The sequence below is a fragment of the Lactuca virosa genome, chromosome 8, assembly GCF_052849685.1.
Source record: "Lactuca virosa cultivar CGN04683 chromosome 8, Lactuca_virosa_CGN04683_v6, whole genome shotgun sequence".
NCBI classification, from domain to species: domain Eukaryota; kingdom Viridiplantae; phylum Streptophyta; class Magnoliopsida; order Asterales; family Asteraceae; genus Lactuca; species Lactuca virosa.
In genome coordinates, this window is record NC_136433.1 from 393,341,908 (window position 1) to 393,360,419 (window position 18,512).

The 18,512-nt window shown below is 42.4% G+C and overlaps 1 protein-coding gene across 1 annotated transcript; it reads right to left on the reverse strand.

Moving 5' to 3' along the window:
- Positions 1-2,422: 2,422 nt before the first annotated feature.
- On the reverse strand, positions 2,423-3,785 carry LOC145132013 (uncharacterized). Its single transcript, XM_079066653.1, has 2 exons — positions 2,982-3,785; positions 2,423-2,869 (listed from the first exon to the last, which is right to left on the reverse strand). Exons 1-2 carry the CDS (start codon positions 3,783-3,785, stop codon positions 2,423-2,425), a joined length of 1,251 nt encoding a protein of 416 aa, XP_078922779.1.
- Positions 3,786-18,512: the final 14,727 nt, after the last annotated feature.

Below are 18,512 nucleotides of genomic sequence, written 5' to 3' on the forward strand. Positions count from 1 at the left end.
CAGAGTTGGTAACCAATAACAATTAATCTATTATATTATCATAAAAATTAACCATAGGAGTAAATAAGTTGAACCTAAACAGAAACCCTTTTTGATCATTGAATTTAGTTTGTTTTTACGTGTTTTCAGCTTTTAATTGAGTAGTTAAGTTTTAGTTAAGTTTCTAGTCTTGCAAAACTAGAGAAACCCCTATTTTCTATTACTTGTTTTTAGTTAATTCTAGTTTTTAGTTTTAATTTACCGTTCCCTGAGTTCGATACCCTATTTATTTAACTACACCACAATTGATAGGTCCACTGCCTTTGTGTGTCAATTTTATAATTAAAAGTAGGATTAAAACTAGTTGAGTTTACACACATCATTGAGCAAGGGGTTACATGCAAAAAAAATTAAATACCGATTCAGAAAGTACATATAAATTATAATAGGTATAATTTATGATACATAGAACAATAATTCATGATTCAAGTATACTAGAATACACTGTTTTACAAGAAACAAGGGTTTTGATTCAAAACAAATCAAGGGTTTACAATTGTCAAATACATGTTCGGAATACTAATTCAAGAACATACTGTCAATCATTTATTTCAGAATGATTGGGTTTTCATGACTAATATACATGTAACGTTTATATGCTTTTTATGAGTCATTCAGGTTGTTTAATTCATTTAGACAACCAAGGTAAAGTCCTAACATTATAACCAGAATCTCCAGCCAGGGGATCGAAACAAGTTGTGTGTAGATCTATGTTGGGATTGACAACCCCACACTCAGACTGCTAGCTACAGTCAGTCATACACGCCAATGAGTGACAATTGTTATCAACAGTTTAAACGCCTACAAGCGTTTGTTTCAGGCCATCCAGTCTCAGTATGGTTATAAGAACTCATTAAAAAGATATTAACAATACGTTAGTGTATAATCAACTAAACGTAAGTACATCTTCAAAGTACCAGTTAACAAAATACAAGCTACAGTAGTATATTACAGTTTTCAATAACAGCTGGTGGAACCAGGCACACTCTCAGTTACAAGTTTTACAAATACAGAACATTGGTTTACAAATGAAACGATTTTATGGGAATAAAACTACTTTTCATATACAGCAGAAAATATAGGATTTTCTGAAACAGTTTACATATTCGAGATACTGAAACATCCTTTTAAACATAAATACATATGCACTCACTCAACTTTATGTTGATACTCTCTTTTCAAATTACTTGTATTCTCAGGGAAACAATAAACATGTACTCCCCGAGCTTTTTGAGAAGATGGAGCTAATTTGAGTCATATCTTCTTCTTTTGTATAACTATTTTGGGTTCAATATACAATGATTGAACATATGTAAATACTTATACTTTCTAAATACAATGGTTGTTTGTACTTTGATTACTATGATGCATGTGTTGTGATACTACAAATGAAGTCCTCCACCCCCGGACGTTTCCGCCGTCTGGTTTGGGGGTGTGACAGGTTTAAACCCAAACCCAAACCCCATCTCAACCTAAGTTTCTAATCCTTGAGAAATCAATATATAGAGAGGGTTAGTAGGATGTATGTTTCTTTTACAAACCGATGTGGGATGAAGGTTTAATGCAATGAAGAGATGTGGAGTTTAAAGCAATGAAGAGGGCAGACATTTCTATACAACAACCGATGTGGAACAATTAGGGCGTGTTCGACACGCAACTTTTGGGAGCTTCTGGCTTGTAGCTTTTATGAAAAAGCTCAGAAAAAAGGAAAAAGCATCGTTCGACAATCAGAGCGTTTAGCTTTTAGTCTAAACTAAAAGCTCTAAAATCAAACGCTTCTCCATGAAGCGTTCAAAAAAAAGCCACACGCCTAATATCCGAAAATGACTACATTGCCCTTAAGAAATTTGTAGTTATCTAACCTAAATCACGTATCTGATCATACTCACCCTAATCACGATCACCTATCACCAATAACCTCACAACGTCAATCTTGTTCCTCTCCCACACAGTGAAGAATTTCATCAATCAGGTACATTGTTCTATTAAATCTATTAATGTTCATGTTTTGTCAAGGAACTCTCGTTTTTTTTTTATGTTCATCAGAATTTTAGTTCATTGAAATTGTCATGTACGATGATAGGAATTATTCATCATTGACAATTTATTACATTAATTACAATGAATTGAATCTTCATTCTTCTTTACATGATTATGATGTAATTGTGTAACTGTTTTCTAGTTCATTGAATATTGTCGTAGATAGGAATCCTTCATCAATTGACAAGTTATTGCATTAACTACAGTGAACTGAATGTTCATTATTCTTTACATTTTTTTTTGGAAACGGCCATCAATTAAAAAAACTCACCCAACATAGCAAGAAACTATGAGGGGAGAAATAAGAACAAAATGTTCCAGAACAAATTGAAAATGTAAACAATTACAGTGGGAAGGGACAAACAGTGAAAGCCTCCCACTCACACATCTCTTCACTATTTCTAAATTTAAACCACAAATACACCATTGACTTAATTTGGTTCACCACTCCGTTTGGATTTGTGAAGTTCTTCTGGAATATCCTGTTGTTTCTTGCTCGCCAAATTGTCCACCATGTGCCATAGCATATAGCAGTCAGTTTCTTCCTCTTTTTTGGACATCTACCCCAGCTTGCAGCAAATTGGATTATTTCTCCTACATTCTGAAATTGTATCTGATTGATATGGCACCAGTCCAAGATACTTCTGAATATTGACACCACAAAAGGACATTTTACCAATAGATGATCACTATATTCTTCTTCGCCAATACAAACACTGCAATAAGAATTTTGTACTTGTATACCCCTACCTGTTAGTGCCATCGACATGGGAATTCGACCCAATGCAGCCTTCCATACAAAAGTTAATACCTTTATGGGTATCAGTTTGCACCAACTGATAGGGGATGTATTGACTATTGGGGCAGTTTTATCCTCGATTTTTTTTCCGCAACAAGTATACTTGATAATCACCATCTTTGTCCAACATACAGGTTGTACGATCGGTACCAGTGGTTAGAACAGTTGAGGCTATGGTTGATGAAAGGCAAGTCACTTGATCCGATAAACCCATAAACTCCGGATACGATTTCCATCTCCACCTTGGTGCTCCTGATACAATTCTTTCCGAGACCTTGCTTGATTTCTTCTTTTCAATCTCGTACAAACTTGGGTACAAATCTTTCAGTTTTTCTCCTACAATCCATGTGTCTTGCCAGAATTGAGTGTTATCACCAGATTTCACAATTTGTTTGAATATATCATTGAATCGAAATCCCATGTCTTCAATATCTTTCTTAACCCCCACAATGTTGTGCCAGCCTCCTTTGATTTTCTTTTTGATCATGTCATCTATCAGTTTATTTTTCAAATTGTGCAGCCCACTAATGGTTTTCGCCCATAATGTCTTTGATTCATGCTTGATACGCCACCACCATTTTATTAGGAGTGCCACATTTAACGCCTTGATGGAGCCTATACCCAGACCTCCTCGATCTTTAGGAACAATGACTCTTTCCCAGGCCACCCAGTGTATAAATCTCTTATCAGTATTACTCCCCCATAAAAACTTTCGTCGAATCTTTTCAAGCAAATCAATAATTCCAGCGGGGGCTTTGAATAGGGACATGTAGTAAGTAGGAAGGTTGCCTAGAACAAACTTTAATAATGTGAGCCTGCCTCCAAAGGATAATGTTTTAGATTTCCACCTCAATAGTTTTGCTTGAAATCTATCTACAATGGGTTTCCAGTTCTTCACAAGTTTCATATTTGCACCCACTAGTACTCCTAGGTAGGTGAATGGGAGTTTTCCCGCTTGACATCCTAATATCTGCGCCTATTCTGCATTTTCTGTTGTCGGGACACCAACCCCAACAACCTTCGATTTGTGGAAGTTAACTTTCAAGCCCGACGAAGCATGAAAGTAGTTGAGGATAGAGGCTATGTTTTTAAGGTTTTGTTTTGACCATTCTCCTATGAACAACGCACCATCCGCGTAGAATAGGTGGGAGATTAGTGGGCCCCCACTCGGTATACTAGTACCTCGAAATATCCCCTTTTTGACCGCCGTCTTCATTGCTGCATTCAAGCCTTCCATTGCTATAATGAATAGAAAGGGGGAGAGAGGATCCCCTTGTCTAACTCCCTTTGTAATGTTAAATTCCTTTGTAAGCGTGCCGTTTATTACCACTGAAGTTCTGGAGGATTTAAGACAGCCCAATATTCATGATCTCCATTTCGTCCCAAATCCCATTTGTGATAGTATTGAGTCCAAATATTCCCAATTGATCAAGTCAAATGCCTTGTCGAAATCAACTTTAAAGAGGAGAATCTGCTTCTTCACACTTTTTGCCCAACCGCTTAACTCATTCACTATTAGTGGACCATCTAAGATACTACGCCCCTCAACATATGCAGATTGTTCTTCACCAACAATTTTTCCCACCACCGTCTTCAGTCTCGTGGCTAATAACTTTGCAATAATCTTGTATGTACAGCTTATCAAGCTGATTGGCCTATACTCATTTAAGTCGGTTGGATTTTTCACCTTTGGTGCTAAGGTGATACACGAGGAGTTGCATCCTGTCCCTAAAGTACCGAAGCGGTCGAAGTGTGATACAAAACTCATCACATCATCTTCAAAAACATTCCAAAATTTTTTTATTAACTTAAACGTCAGCCCGTCTGGGCCCGAGGCCTTGTCTCCGCCACAAGCCCATACCGCCTTCCTGACCTCCTGTATCGAAAACGGTGCTTCCAATCTTAACGCATCCATCATATCCAAGGAACGTATGTTCTGATTAATGAGTTTTTGGCGTGAGACCCATTGTTCCTTGAATTTCTAACTAAAGAATCGCCAAGCTTCTGATTTGATTTCTTTCACATCGTTCGACCATCTACCATCAATAGCCAATCCTGCTATTCTGTTCTTTCTTTTGTTGTTATTCAGGTATCCGTGGAAGAATTTTGAGTTCTCATCCCCGTCTACCACCCATTTGGTTTTTTTCCCTTTGTTTCATATCTAATATCTTCCTGTTTTCATATTCCATAAGTTTATGTAAACCATCACTTCTATTTTGTAATTCGTCATTTGAGAGGGCACAAAATTCTGCCAGCTTTTCTAACATGCTTATTTTGTCTTTATGTTTTTGAGTTCAACGTTCTCTTTGAGATGCTTATCTCTCCTCCACTTTTTAATTTCTTCTTTTAGATGTTTGAATTTTGCTGCCAAATATACATCTGCATTTCCATACCCGTTGAAACTCTCCCATGCGTTGATTACCACTTATTCTAGTTCACCTATTTTCAGCCATGAGTTGAAGAATTTAAAGTATGGGGGGCCAAAGTCACCTGTCATAGTGTTGAGAGTGATCAGACAGTGATCTGAAATCTCTCTCGAGTGAGCCGTGGCAGTTATGGAAGGGAAGTTTTGTAAAAAATTCAAACATGCTAAAAACCTATCCAATTTGCTTGATTTGGCGTCTACTCGACTCATGAATGTGTACCTTTCTCTGCCCATATTGATGTCTTTTAGTTCAGCTTTTTTAATGAATCTGTTGAATTCCGCAGCACTAGAAGGGCAAAATTGCGAGCGGAATCTCTCTTCCTTTCTTCGGACTTCGTTGAAATCACAAAATACGAGCCAATTCCCTGGTTTCTCCCTTTTGATGCGAATAAGATCTGTCCACAGTTCTTTTTTCTCCGAAGTTATATGTGGACCATAATAATTAGCAATAATAGTTTCACCTTCTACGCCAATCCAGGAGCCAATGACAACTAAGTAGCAGCTATTTTTTATTACCTCTCTTTTCTGGAAGCAACTTGACTCCCAAATAGAAATTAAACCACCCGATCTCCCACTCGCGTCCACCCCTTCGAAGTCAAAATCCATAGAGTCCCAACAACCATTTACATTTACTTTGGCGTAGTCCAACAGTTGTGTTTCCTGTAACCCAACAAAATTGGATTTGTGTTTTATCTTTAACCTTATCACCCAGTTAACCATTGCCTCGACCCCTATGCCTCTTATGTTGAGAGATAAACAATTCATATCTTACCGATTTGTACTCCATTTTCATCGAGGACTTGCGCCAGTACCACATTACTTGCATCTAATTGGAATCCACATTCATGCCCTACTTTAACAGTCTGATTGACTTCGATATTTGGGGGGTCCCACAATCACCTGTTACTAATACTTTTGAGTTGTCTTCAGCTCCAACAGCATTCGCATTCCGCTCTATCAAAGATGAGGAAGAGGGAATACTAATCACCTTGGATTTATCGGTATTGATCGTATGTGCTATTTTGGGATTATCGATTCTTTGGTTTTGATTGAGCAACGAAAGATCTAACACAAAGGGTGGAGTCAGGTTAGGAGCACGCCTTTTCCTTTTTTTTGAGCATGGACTTAATGGGCTGGAGGAGTCCAACAATTTATTAATTCGTCTCCTAGCCCAATCATTCCCAAGTTTGGATGAGGTGGGCTGTAACTAATTAGGGAACGGCCCCAAAGCACCCCAACTGGACCATGTTATGAGATTTTTCTCCAAATGTGACAAATTTCATATTTTCCACCTTGTCACTTCCTGATTTCACGTAGTTAATTTCTTTTGATTCCGACCTTATGTCTTCTGTTTGCGCCTGCTTTTTTCCGATCGACGCGAAATTATTCTTAGGTATCTCAATCGTTTCCTCAATCATGGGGTTTCCTTCAATTGAATTTTTTTCTTTGCCAAGGGTTTGTGATGTTTCCAACATTACCGGAGACATGCTTTTGCTCCGGCTATCGGACTTTATCGGCGTGACAAATCCGCCGCCGTGTATATACTGTTCATCATCCGGTGGACGTTCCGACGGTATTTCACCTTCTTCGGCCCCGTACTCACCTTCCCTGTTGAATCTTTCGTCATCGGCCGTAATCCCGCTTTCTTCTGTATCTACATCTTCCTCGTCCATCCATGATTCCGATACCACCTCATCATCTGTCTCCTCCTCTGTCGTAGATATTTCCTCATCGTCTGAGTCTTCTACCACCTTGTCGAATGGTGCCGGATGAAATGGTGACCAATCATCCGTATATTCTACAATGCCTACTGTACATAGGTTCCCGTCCACTGCTACTGTAACTGTTTCGTTTATCCAATTTTTGTCGAGACGTAAGAATACCCACCTTCCCCATCGAGTAGTCTCTTCTTGTGAAGATCTTGTCAAATGGAGAAATTACCTTACCAAATATTCCAGCGATTCTGGAGAAGTTTTCTTCATCAAAGAACCTTAGGGGAAGTCCTAGAATTTTTAGCCATGCCGTACGGATGTATGGTGTTTCGCTTTGATCAGCCCTAATCAGCCACTTGAACCAGTCACGCCAACCACTTTGATCTTCCAGGAATTTACTTGCACCAATCGAGCTCCCAAAACCTAGAGCCATATTTAGACCCCCAAGTACTTCGTTTCCTCATCCATAAGCAAAGAGGCCGGCATGTTGCTTATGTGATCGAAGCTATGAGCTTCCCCTATCAGTACCGACTTCCACAGCCATTCCTTCATGATGGTTTTCGATTTGAGTACTATTGGTGGTGGAGGTGGAGGTGGGAGTTTGATCTCAGCCGCCTGTCTCGCCGCTACCTGAGCGAATGACTGGTGATCTCTGTTATTCCTGTTAACAGTCGGCCGAATGAGCCATGGACGATTGTCTACCAGGACCCGACGAAAGTTTTTTTCTGTTGGCCTGACCTGCTTTCTCCCATGCAACGATAGATTCACGTTCAACGTAATATCCCCGCATTTGATTCCTTGTAGCTTTCCTTCAAGTTCCTTTGCATCCGTCACTCCCCTGTATCTAACAAATGCAAAGAACAGTCCTTTCTAGTCTCTCCTTCCTCTCATGTACACATCCGTTAGTGCTCCAAACTTAGCGAATGGTTTCATAGATCTGATTTCCTTGTGCTACTGGTGAACCCAGTGACGTAGTAGTTGGTTAGATCAGTGCTGATGCAGTTGTTCACCATGTTTTTCCTCCGACGGACTTCTGTCCATTCACATTCCTTCCCCATCAAGTGGAACACGATCACGAGGTATGTAGGCCTTACGCTTCATTATTCTTTACATGAATATGACTTTATTGCATATAGAAAAAAAATTGCATAATTGTTTTCTACCCTTACAAGTGACTTTTAATCAAACAGGTTTACAAACCTTTTGTATTCGATTTTCAGAATCTGAACGTTAGGATTACATGGATCTCATTTACCCATTCATTAATTGTATATAAAGGGTAGTTGTTAGGATTTAATGGTAAAATCTAATATTAATGAATCCCATTTACCCATTCATATTAATGAATCATATCTCATTAATTTCACCCACTGGAAATATTTCTTGGCACAAATACGACATTTGTACCAAACTTTGACCAAATTACCCTTGACTGTTGTGGGCTCCAATTGATCAGATGGTAACTTTTCATATTAATGAAGCATGTATCCATTTGTCAAAACTAAATTTCCCACCTATCTACAAGTAAAGTTTAATGGCCGAACTAGATTATAGCATTTACAAAATAGTTTCTAATACTATTACAATGTATAAAAAGACAGGTTATATCCTGCGACGACATATACATCTGGACAACATGAATTCTAAAAATTTTACTAATTGAAATACAAAATTCACAGATGTATAACTTTTTTAAACAATTATATCAGGATCCCATTTAAATTTAGGGATGGCTTTATGCAATCAAAGGATAAAGATAAATGTACCTGAACATGAACTATACAACCTCCAACTTTTTCATTATATTGGCTAATTTCTGTTTATACAATTTTGATAATATGTTATTTGAATTTGAACTTAGGTACTATGGCCTTGAATAACGATAATGAGATTTTTTTCTTTTTTATTGGGCAGATAATTCAGTTATGATCTTATATGATGTCTTAAAAAGATATATTATGAAAAATGGTCGTACCTCTCCATTTAAATGGAAAGACCTTCAACCATTTTTTGAAAAAGAGGCTCATACTGTAACATCCCGGATTTCGAGTCCAAAAATTTCTTTTAAAAACATTACTGATTCATAGCATTAAGTCATTCAAACATACTAAAAGGGTTTATATGACAAATCATAGTTTCATTTCCAAAACACTTGTTTAATTATCAGAGTAAACATCCCAGGCTAACTTGTCATGGTGTGTGCACTGCAACCCTTCCGAGCTCCTCTTCTGAAAACTGAATACCTGAAACCAAAACTGAAAACCGTAAGCACGAAGCTTAGTGAGTTCCCCAGATACCACATACCATACAAACCAACTGATCCATACATACCATACGTAACCATGAGCCATACATAACAAACATATCCATAATCAAGTAAAGTGCTATGTGCCAAACATAGTCTTGCTGTATTGCCACGGGTCGCACGTGGTCTTTCTTGTCAAGCCTGGGGGCCACTCCCTGGGTCTTACAGACAAGTGCCAAGGGCCACCCCCTGGTCTTCCATGCAAGCATCACAAAGACAACTATACCTACTACTTTACTAGGCTACTCAACATACAGTGTGCCAGGAGCCACCTCCTGGTCTTTCATTCATAATAGTATACGGTGTGCCAGGAGCCACCTCCTGGTCTTTCATACATGTTGCCTAGGGCTAACCCCCGGGTCTTCCTACCATACATAATAACATACTGTGTGCCAGGAGCCTCCTCCTGGTCTTTCATGCATAATGCCTAGGGCTAACCCCCGGGTCTTCCTACCATACATAATAACATACTGTATGCCAGGAGCCTCCTCCTGGTCTTTCATGCATAATGCCTAGGGCTAACCCCCGGGTCTTCCTACCATACATAAACTAAATGGGTCGGCATTGTGGCTGTAGACCCATACAAACAGTGAGGAGACTCACCTCGCACTGATGACTTTGCTGATAACCCTCTGGCTGCTGTCCGACCACTCTCTGAACCGCTGCTCCGCTAGCTCCCCGAGCTACTAATATTAATAAAACACTTAGTTCCAAACTGAACTCTAGAAGTCAAACTACGTCAACTCTGGTTAAAGTCAAAGTCCTGGTCAAAGTCAACCTTCCAGTTGACTCGACCCGCCGAGTCAACCCGAAGACTCGCCGAGTCCTTAAACTCAGAAGCTCTCAAAATACGACCCAACTCGCCGAGTCACCCCAGGACTCGTCGAGTTCAACGATCTCTGAGTCCCATCATGTCCAACTCACTGAGTCACCGCTCAACTCACTGATCTGCGTCTTAACCAGAAGAGGTTGGGGGTTCTGCGACCTGACTCGTCGAGTCCAAGAACAGACTCGCCGAGTCCTAGGCAATCTTCAACAGACTCGCCGAGTTGTTCTTCCAACTCGCCGAGCCCATGCACATATTCATACAACTCGTCGAGTACACCCATGTGACTCGCCGAGTCTCTCCAGTTCTCAATCCATACAGTGGCTTTTCGAGCCATGTAGGGGATCCAATCCATAGATCCACTCTTCTACAGTCTATCCCCCACGTAAAGTTGCAAACTTTACGTGAAACCAAGGAGCTAAAGGCCCAAAACACTCTAGGGCTAGGGTTTAAGGCAAAGGGGCTTCACCAATAACTTATTGACATAAACTTTATGACCTTCTGGACCATCACAAGTCTAGATCTGAGGTAGCAACCTCAGATCTAGGCCTCTAACTCGACATAGATCTCAGTCATGCCCAAAATGCCCCAAATCTCAAACATAAGATAGATCTATTTGCAATAAAGCCAAAGCAACAGCTTATTACCTCCAATATATGCTCCAACTGAAGTAGATCCCGGATCTACACCACTCCTTTGCAGCAAGCCTCTTGATCTTCAAGCCCCTTTCCACCAAAATCACTTATCTAGGCTCTAAATTGCTTCCAAGGGCTCTCACTCACGATTTAGGGTTTCTGGATCTCAAAAGGGGAGTAAAGAAGCTGGGGAAGGGATGTAATGTTCTTTAAATAGGGCACAACCCCTGGGATTAGGGTTTTTTCTCGCCCAGGCCAGACTCGCCGAGTCCACTAGCCGACTCGCCGAGTCGGTCACTTACTCTATGCCCCTGATCCCGCTTCGACTCGTCGAGTTCCTCCCTGGACTCGACGAGTTGACTCTTGACTTAGAGCCTTTCCTTCCTTTTCTTGGTCTTTCTGATTCTGGGTGTTACAACACTCCCCCACTTAAACCAGACTTCGTCCTCGAAGTCTGCCACGGCCAACTACCTTACCATCTAGTCGCCACTTTACCACTAGGTACACACTCCGCCCATCTGATCCAAACCTTGAAGATGTCATCTTCAGAATAACCCGTTACTTACTACCCTCGAGTACAACACTTTTATCCAACCGGTAATCATACCGATACTCCTGATACACTTACCCTTGATTCGCAAGGGGTTTACCCTTTTACCCTACACTGTCACTCGCCTTTCTAAGGCACTTTCCACAAGCAACAACCTTCCCAATTTCCTTCGAGGACCGATCCTCTGCTGAAACCGCAATCCCGGCCACTCCCAGTGCCGGCCATCATACCAATACTCACGGAATAACCCCCATACAATGCTCCAATACTGAAAGCTCCACCCAATCGTGAGAATTCAGACAATCCTTCGGGTAGCAGATCCCTCTCTGCTACGTTTAAGGCTCAGACGAGAACGGCGTCGCCGAGCCAAATCCTTTACTCTGAGATCATTCGATCCCGCGATGAGCAGCTTAGCATCATCCGATCAGCTCATGGCTTTTCACACCGAAACCCTTACCATCATTCCTGCCTGTAGTCATGTTGACTCCCATCCGCCTACCGGATGATCCGAGACCGCCCTGGTCCCAACTGATCTACCATTACCCGGAATACCGGTTTCCCCCATGCTACCTCGGAGATACGGGCCCCCGCCCACACTCCGCGAACTAAGCTACTAATGAATGCCACGGCTTACCCACAGTCTTACGCCACTCTTGGTCTCCAATGACCTACCGCCTTCCGGACCCAACCATAATGTGGCCCATTCACATCCGGCGGCTGCCCCGTCCTGAACTTAACTATCTTAAAAACCATGCCACTGAATCACACACCTGATACATTCGCACTAGCGAATAGGGACCGACGAATGCTACGGGCCACCCTGTAGTCTTACTATACTCGCTCTGTCAACTAGTGAATGCTACGACCACCCACATAGTCTTACAACACTTCTGCGCTGCCAGCCAACTAAAGCTACGGGCCACCCCGCAGTCTTGCTAAACCAGTGCTACGGGCCACACTGCAGCCTAACTATACTCACATACGATTGCTACGGGCCACACCGCAGTCTTACTAAACTAATGCTACGGGCCACACCGCAGTCTTACTAAACTAATGCTACGGGCCACACCGCAGTCTAACTAAACTAATGCTACGGGCCACACCGCAGTCTAACTATCCTCACATACGATTGTTATGGGCCACACCGCAGTCGCACCACACTTCGACGCTATCTGTTAACCATTGCTACGGACCGCCCCGCGGTCTTACCACACTCTTCTTACTATCTGACCACTGGTGAATGCTACAGCCATCTGGTAGTCTGAAAACACCTTTCCACACCGACTGGCTGCTAGGGGATGCTACGACTAACCCATAGCCGAGCATACAAGCACAATCTAGTACCCCCAAGTGGTACTCATGTCCCAACTGGAACTCCCAACCGATTCCTCTACGATCTGCTACGAGACATCTCGAGAATGAGGTCTCACAATTGGCAAGTTTTTTTTTCAAACTTCCAATTCACACTGTCCTCAATTCATACAGCCACCTAGGCCGTCTTTCTTCCTGACAGGAGAGCGAAACTTATCCTAGTTTCAAAACCGCTTCTGCTCCCATAACATGATTGTTTCTCCCCCACTTAGCTTCAGCTAAGTCTTTCCTGCACGCGAAAACCCGAGGATTTCCATTCCTTCCTCCCTTGCACAAAAGGCATGATAACTACCATCCCTTGATGTCGCTAGCGATCCATCACTAGTCCGTTCCAAATACCGTACGATTACCGAATACTAGATGAACACCTCCTGCATCCCCGATACTGATAATCCCCTGAGCTCCAACTAATGCCCTTAAGGTCCGAATGACTAATGCTCAGGGTAACCCCAACAGTGATAGACCACTTCCCTTGATGCTTCCAAAAGCTATCCCAAGTACCAAGACTAGAACCACCAAACCCTAATGATGGTGGAGGGCTACTCCATGGACTCTGTCCACCAACCTCCACGCAACGCTCCTGAACTGCTTTGGTCATAATCGAGATAATACTGGACACTTAGAACCCGAAGAGAGGGATGACCCTACACTAGCTACTAATAGTTCCCGGTATGCAATTGGAATATGACAATTCTGAAAGTACAATCCGAATACAAGCAGAGAGACAACTCATACATACTATTACCTGAGTCCGGGGTAAGAACAACCCTAATACATATAGAATCGAAAAATAGCCATAGATACGTACCTGCAACATTCCCTGCTATAATCCAGATCTCCCTCATCTGTCACCGCAAGGCCCTACCCTCTCACCCATCCGTAATCCTCGAAGTTGTCGGGGCAGACGCACTCCCTGCTCCTCCCCTCACCGTCGGGCAGTCGGCCTTCTTGTGTCCCACCTGATTGCAGTGAAAACATAATGGGCTTGCCCCCTGTGCGCAGTCCCTGCTGACGTGACCATCACTGCCACAGTTGTAGCAGCCTGAACCCCTGGAACGACAAACTCCCTCGTGTGGTTTCCCGCACGTGTTGCACTGACTTCGGACCTGCCGACCTACTAATCGTTGATCTGAAGTCTTGGGTCTCTTCCCGGGACCCTCCAAAGTATACGTCTGATCCGACCTCCTCTTCGCAATGTGCTCCAAATCAATCTCCCTTTCCCGCGCCCTGGCAATCATAGAGTCCAGGGTCGGTCATGCCGAGAAGCTGACATGCTCCCGAATATCAGCTCTCAACATGTCATGATAGCGGGTCCTCTGCATCTCATCATCCCCTGCATATTGAGGCACCAATAAGGCCCTCTCCCGAAACTTGGCGGTAATCTCCGCCACCGACTCCGTTGTCTGCCTCATGTCTAGGAACTCTCTGGCCAGCTGTTGAAGCTCCACCACCAGCGCAAACTCCGCCCTAAACCTGGTCACAAAGTCTGACCAGGTCATAGCCTCGACGACCGAGGCTCCCAATGAGTCACCAACCGACTCCCACCAATCTCTAGCTCTGTCTCTCAAACATCCCGCCGCAAAGCGGACCTTCGACCCCTCCGAGCAGAAGCTCGTCAACTGCGCATACTCAATGTCTGCGATCCATCTCCTGGCAGCAATGGGGTCCTTCACCCCGTGAAAATCCGGCGCACCACTCCTTCTGAAATCCTTGAAGGACAGTGTGCGCGTACTCGCCTGGCCAGACGCCAAATCACTCCTGAAAGCTCGGAGGCGATCCTCCATCAGCTCAATGATCCCCTCCTTGATCGACCCGAAAATGACCGGGGTCGCCTCAAGGATGCCTCTCGTAATCTCAGACGCGATGAACTCGCGTAACCCATCATCAACTTGCTCGAATCCCACGCCCGAGCCCGATCCTGATCTAGATCCTGAGCCTCCTGCTCCTTGTCGCCTGGTCACCATACTGGAGATAAACACATAAATGTCCAGATCAAAACATACCCCGAGAGGTCTCACACATTATCCAAGATTCCTGGTTCCATCTCGGCCCTCCGTGACTCGAGTACGGATCCTCTGCTTCCAGTAGTACGGGCCCATACTACCTTCCACATCTATCTGTACTTTCCTCAAGGGTTGCTTCAACTTCACCAAGTCCCTTTCACTATTACTAACACTGCTCCCAGCACTACTCTCATCCTAGGCTTTCCTAGGTTCCCGAACTCACCCAGTCCTCAGCTGCTGAAAGATTCCCAGTAATGTCAACTAGCTACTTCATGAATATAGCTAGCTCACATTACTAAGAGTCTCACAAAGCACAAAGCAAGCAGCATTCAGACCATAGAAAATCTAACCATCATATTCCAATCAAATCATTCTATCCTCTAATCAGGAATCTGTACATGCACTTCAAAGGCTCATACAATCAGGCATAACCTAAACAGGCTATCCTATTACTGACTGGTCAGTACTAGCATGCAAGTCTACAAGCACATACAATAGGCATATAAGGCATCCTCCTAGATCCTTAGCCCTAATCTAGCATGCAATTCTCATAATCATATCATAACATAAACTTGTATGGGTAATTTGGGAGAACTTACTTGAGCTCGGCTGATTGCATGCACCACACCCTTTTCTCTTTTCAAAGTTCCCTTTTCTTTTTCTAAAACCCTTTTCTGTCCTCAAAATCCTTTTATAAATATGGTTTTTTTTCCTTTTGAAAATTTTATACCACTTCCTCAGTTTGAGTTCAGACACACCCGAGAGTATGCCCGAATCCCTCAAACCAAGGCTCTGATACAAACTTGTAACATCCCGGATTTCGAGTCCAAAAATTTCTTTTAAAAACATTACTGATTCATAACATTAAGTCATTCAAACATACTAAAATGGTTTATATGACAAATCATAGTTTCATTTCCAAAACACTTGTTTAATTATCAGAGTAAACATCCCAGGCTAACTTGTCATGGTGTGTGCACTGCAACCCATCCGAGCTCCTCTTCTGAAAACTGAATACCTGAAACCAAAACTGAAAACCGCACGAAGCTTAGTGAGTTCCCCAGATACCACATACCATACAAACCAACCGATCCATACATACCATACGTAACCATGAGCCATACATAACAAACATATCCATAATCAAGTAAAGTGCTATGTGCCAAACATAGTCTTGCTGTATTGCCACGGGCCGCACGTGGTCTTTCTTGTCAAGCCTGGGGGCCACTCCCTGGGTCTTACAGACAAGTGCCAAAGGCCACCCCCTGGTCTTCCATGCAAGCATCACAAAGACAACTATACCTACTACTCTACTAGGCTACTCAACATACAGTGTGCCAGGAGTCACCTCCTGGTCTTTCATTCATAATAGTATACAGTGTGCCAGGAGCCACCTCCTGGTCTTTCATACATGTTGCCTAGGGCTAACCCCCGGGTCTTCCTACCATACATAATAACATACTGTGTGCCAGGAGCCTCCTCCTGGTCTTTCATGCATAATGCCTAGGGCTAACCCCCAGGTCTTCCTACCATACATAATAACATACTGTATGCCAGGAGCCTCCTCCTGGTCTTTCATGCATAATGCCTAGGCCTAACCCCCGGGTCTTCCTACCATACATAAACTAAATGGGTCGGCATTGTGGCCGTAGACCCATACAAACAGTGAGGAGACTCACCTCGCACTGCTGACTTTGCTGATAACCCTCTGGCTGCTGTCCGACCACTCTCTGAACCGCTGCTCCGCTAGCTCCCCGAGCTACTAATATTAATAAAACACTTAGTTCCAAACTGAACTCTAGAAGTCAAACTAAGTCAACTCTAGTTAAAGTCAAAGTCCTGGTCAAAGTCAACCTTCCAGTTGACTTGACCCGCCGAGTCAACCCGAAGACTCGCCGAGTCCTTAAACTCAGAAGCTCTCAAAATACGACCCAACTCGCCGAGTCACCTCAGGACTCGTCGAGTTCAACGATCTCTGAGTCCCATCCTGTCTAACTCACTGAGTCACCGCTCAACTCACTGATCTGCGTCTTAACCAGAAGAGGTTGGGGGTTCTACGACCTGACTCGTCGAGTCCAAGAACAGACTCGTCGAGTCCTAGGCAGTCTTCAACAGACTCGCCGAGTTGTTCTTCCAACTCGTCGAGCCCATTCACATATTCATACAACTCGTCGAGTACACCCATGTGACTCGCCGAGTCTCTCCAGTTCTCAATCCATACAGTGGCTTTTCGAGCCATGTAGGGGCTCCAATCCATAGATCCACTCTTCTACAGTCTATCCCCCACATAAAGTTGCAAACTTTACGTGAAACCAAGGAGCTAAAGGCCCAAAACACTCTAGGGCTAGGGTTTAAGGCAAAGGGGCTTCACCAATAACTTATTGACATAAACTTTATGACCTTCTGGACCATCACAAGTCTAGATCTGAGGTAGCAACCTCAGATCTAGGCCTCTAACTCGACATAGATCTCAATCATGCCCAAAATGCCCCAAATCTCAAACATAAGATAGATCTATTTGCAATAAAGCCAAAGCAACAGCTTATTACCTCAAATATATGCTCCAACTGAAGTAGATCCCGGATCTACACCACTCCTTTGCAGCAAGCCTCTTGATCTTCAAGCCCCTTTCCACCAAAATCACTTATCTAGGCTCTAAATTGCTTCCAAGGGCTCTCACTCACGATTTAGGGTTTCTGGATCTCAAAAGGGGAGTAAAGAGGCTGGGGAAGGGATGTAATGTTCTTTAAATAGGGCACAACCCCTAGGATTAGGGTTTTTTCTCGCCCAGACCAGACTCGCCGAGTCCACTAGCCGACTCACCGAGTCGGTCACTTACTCTATGCCCCTGATCCCGCTTCGACTCGTCGAGTTCCTCCCTGGACTCGACGAGTTGACTCTTGACTTAGAGCCTTTCCTTCCTTTTCTTGGTCTTTCTGATTCTAGGTGTTACACATACCAAGTTAAATAACTACAAAACGTTAAAGAACAAGCATGATGGAATGCGAAAAGACTATAATCTTTGGAAGTCGTTAAAAATTGGGGAGACCAGTTTAGGTTGGAATGGGAGTACACGACAACTAAATTGTTTCGATGAATGGTGGGACAAAAAATTAAGGTAATAAATTATTTTTATACTAATAGCTACTATCTCGTTATTTTGAAAACTAACTAGAAAAATATTATATTATATAGGAAAACCCGAATGTTAAGGGAATTCGAAAAAAACAACCTTCTTTAGAGCTACAAGAAGCATGAGATCAAATATTCGGGGATGTAGTTGCAAGTGGTGCGGACTGTGTGGCACCATCCATGGATCCAAGTAGTTTCAATGTTATGCCGCATGTTATATTTTTATGTTGATTTAATTACTAATTTTTATGTTGCCGTTTGACTTTTGATAAAATCCACAATTAAAACACATAATAAAATTACCCGGATAAACAATACACTTTATTATTAATACAAATTTAGAATACATACCTTGTTTTTAAGGCGGGTATCTCATCCCCGCATAAATAAGGGTCCCCTAAATGATATATCATGATGAATAACACCATCAAATAATAGATTAAGGATCATAGTGTTTCATAAATATATGAATCATAATGAAATGATGTAAATAGTTTATGATTGAAATGTAATAAATCAATCAATACAATGATCTAATTTGAATCGTCTATATCCAATATTCTATGAACCAAATGTGTTATGATCCAATGACACAAATAAGTCGATAAACAAATCAATGATCTGATCCGTTCCAAAAGAGTATAACAAATCAATGATATAATATAATTTCCATAG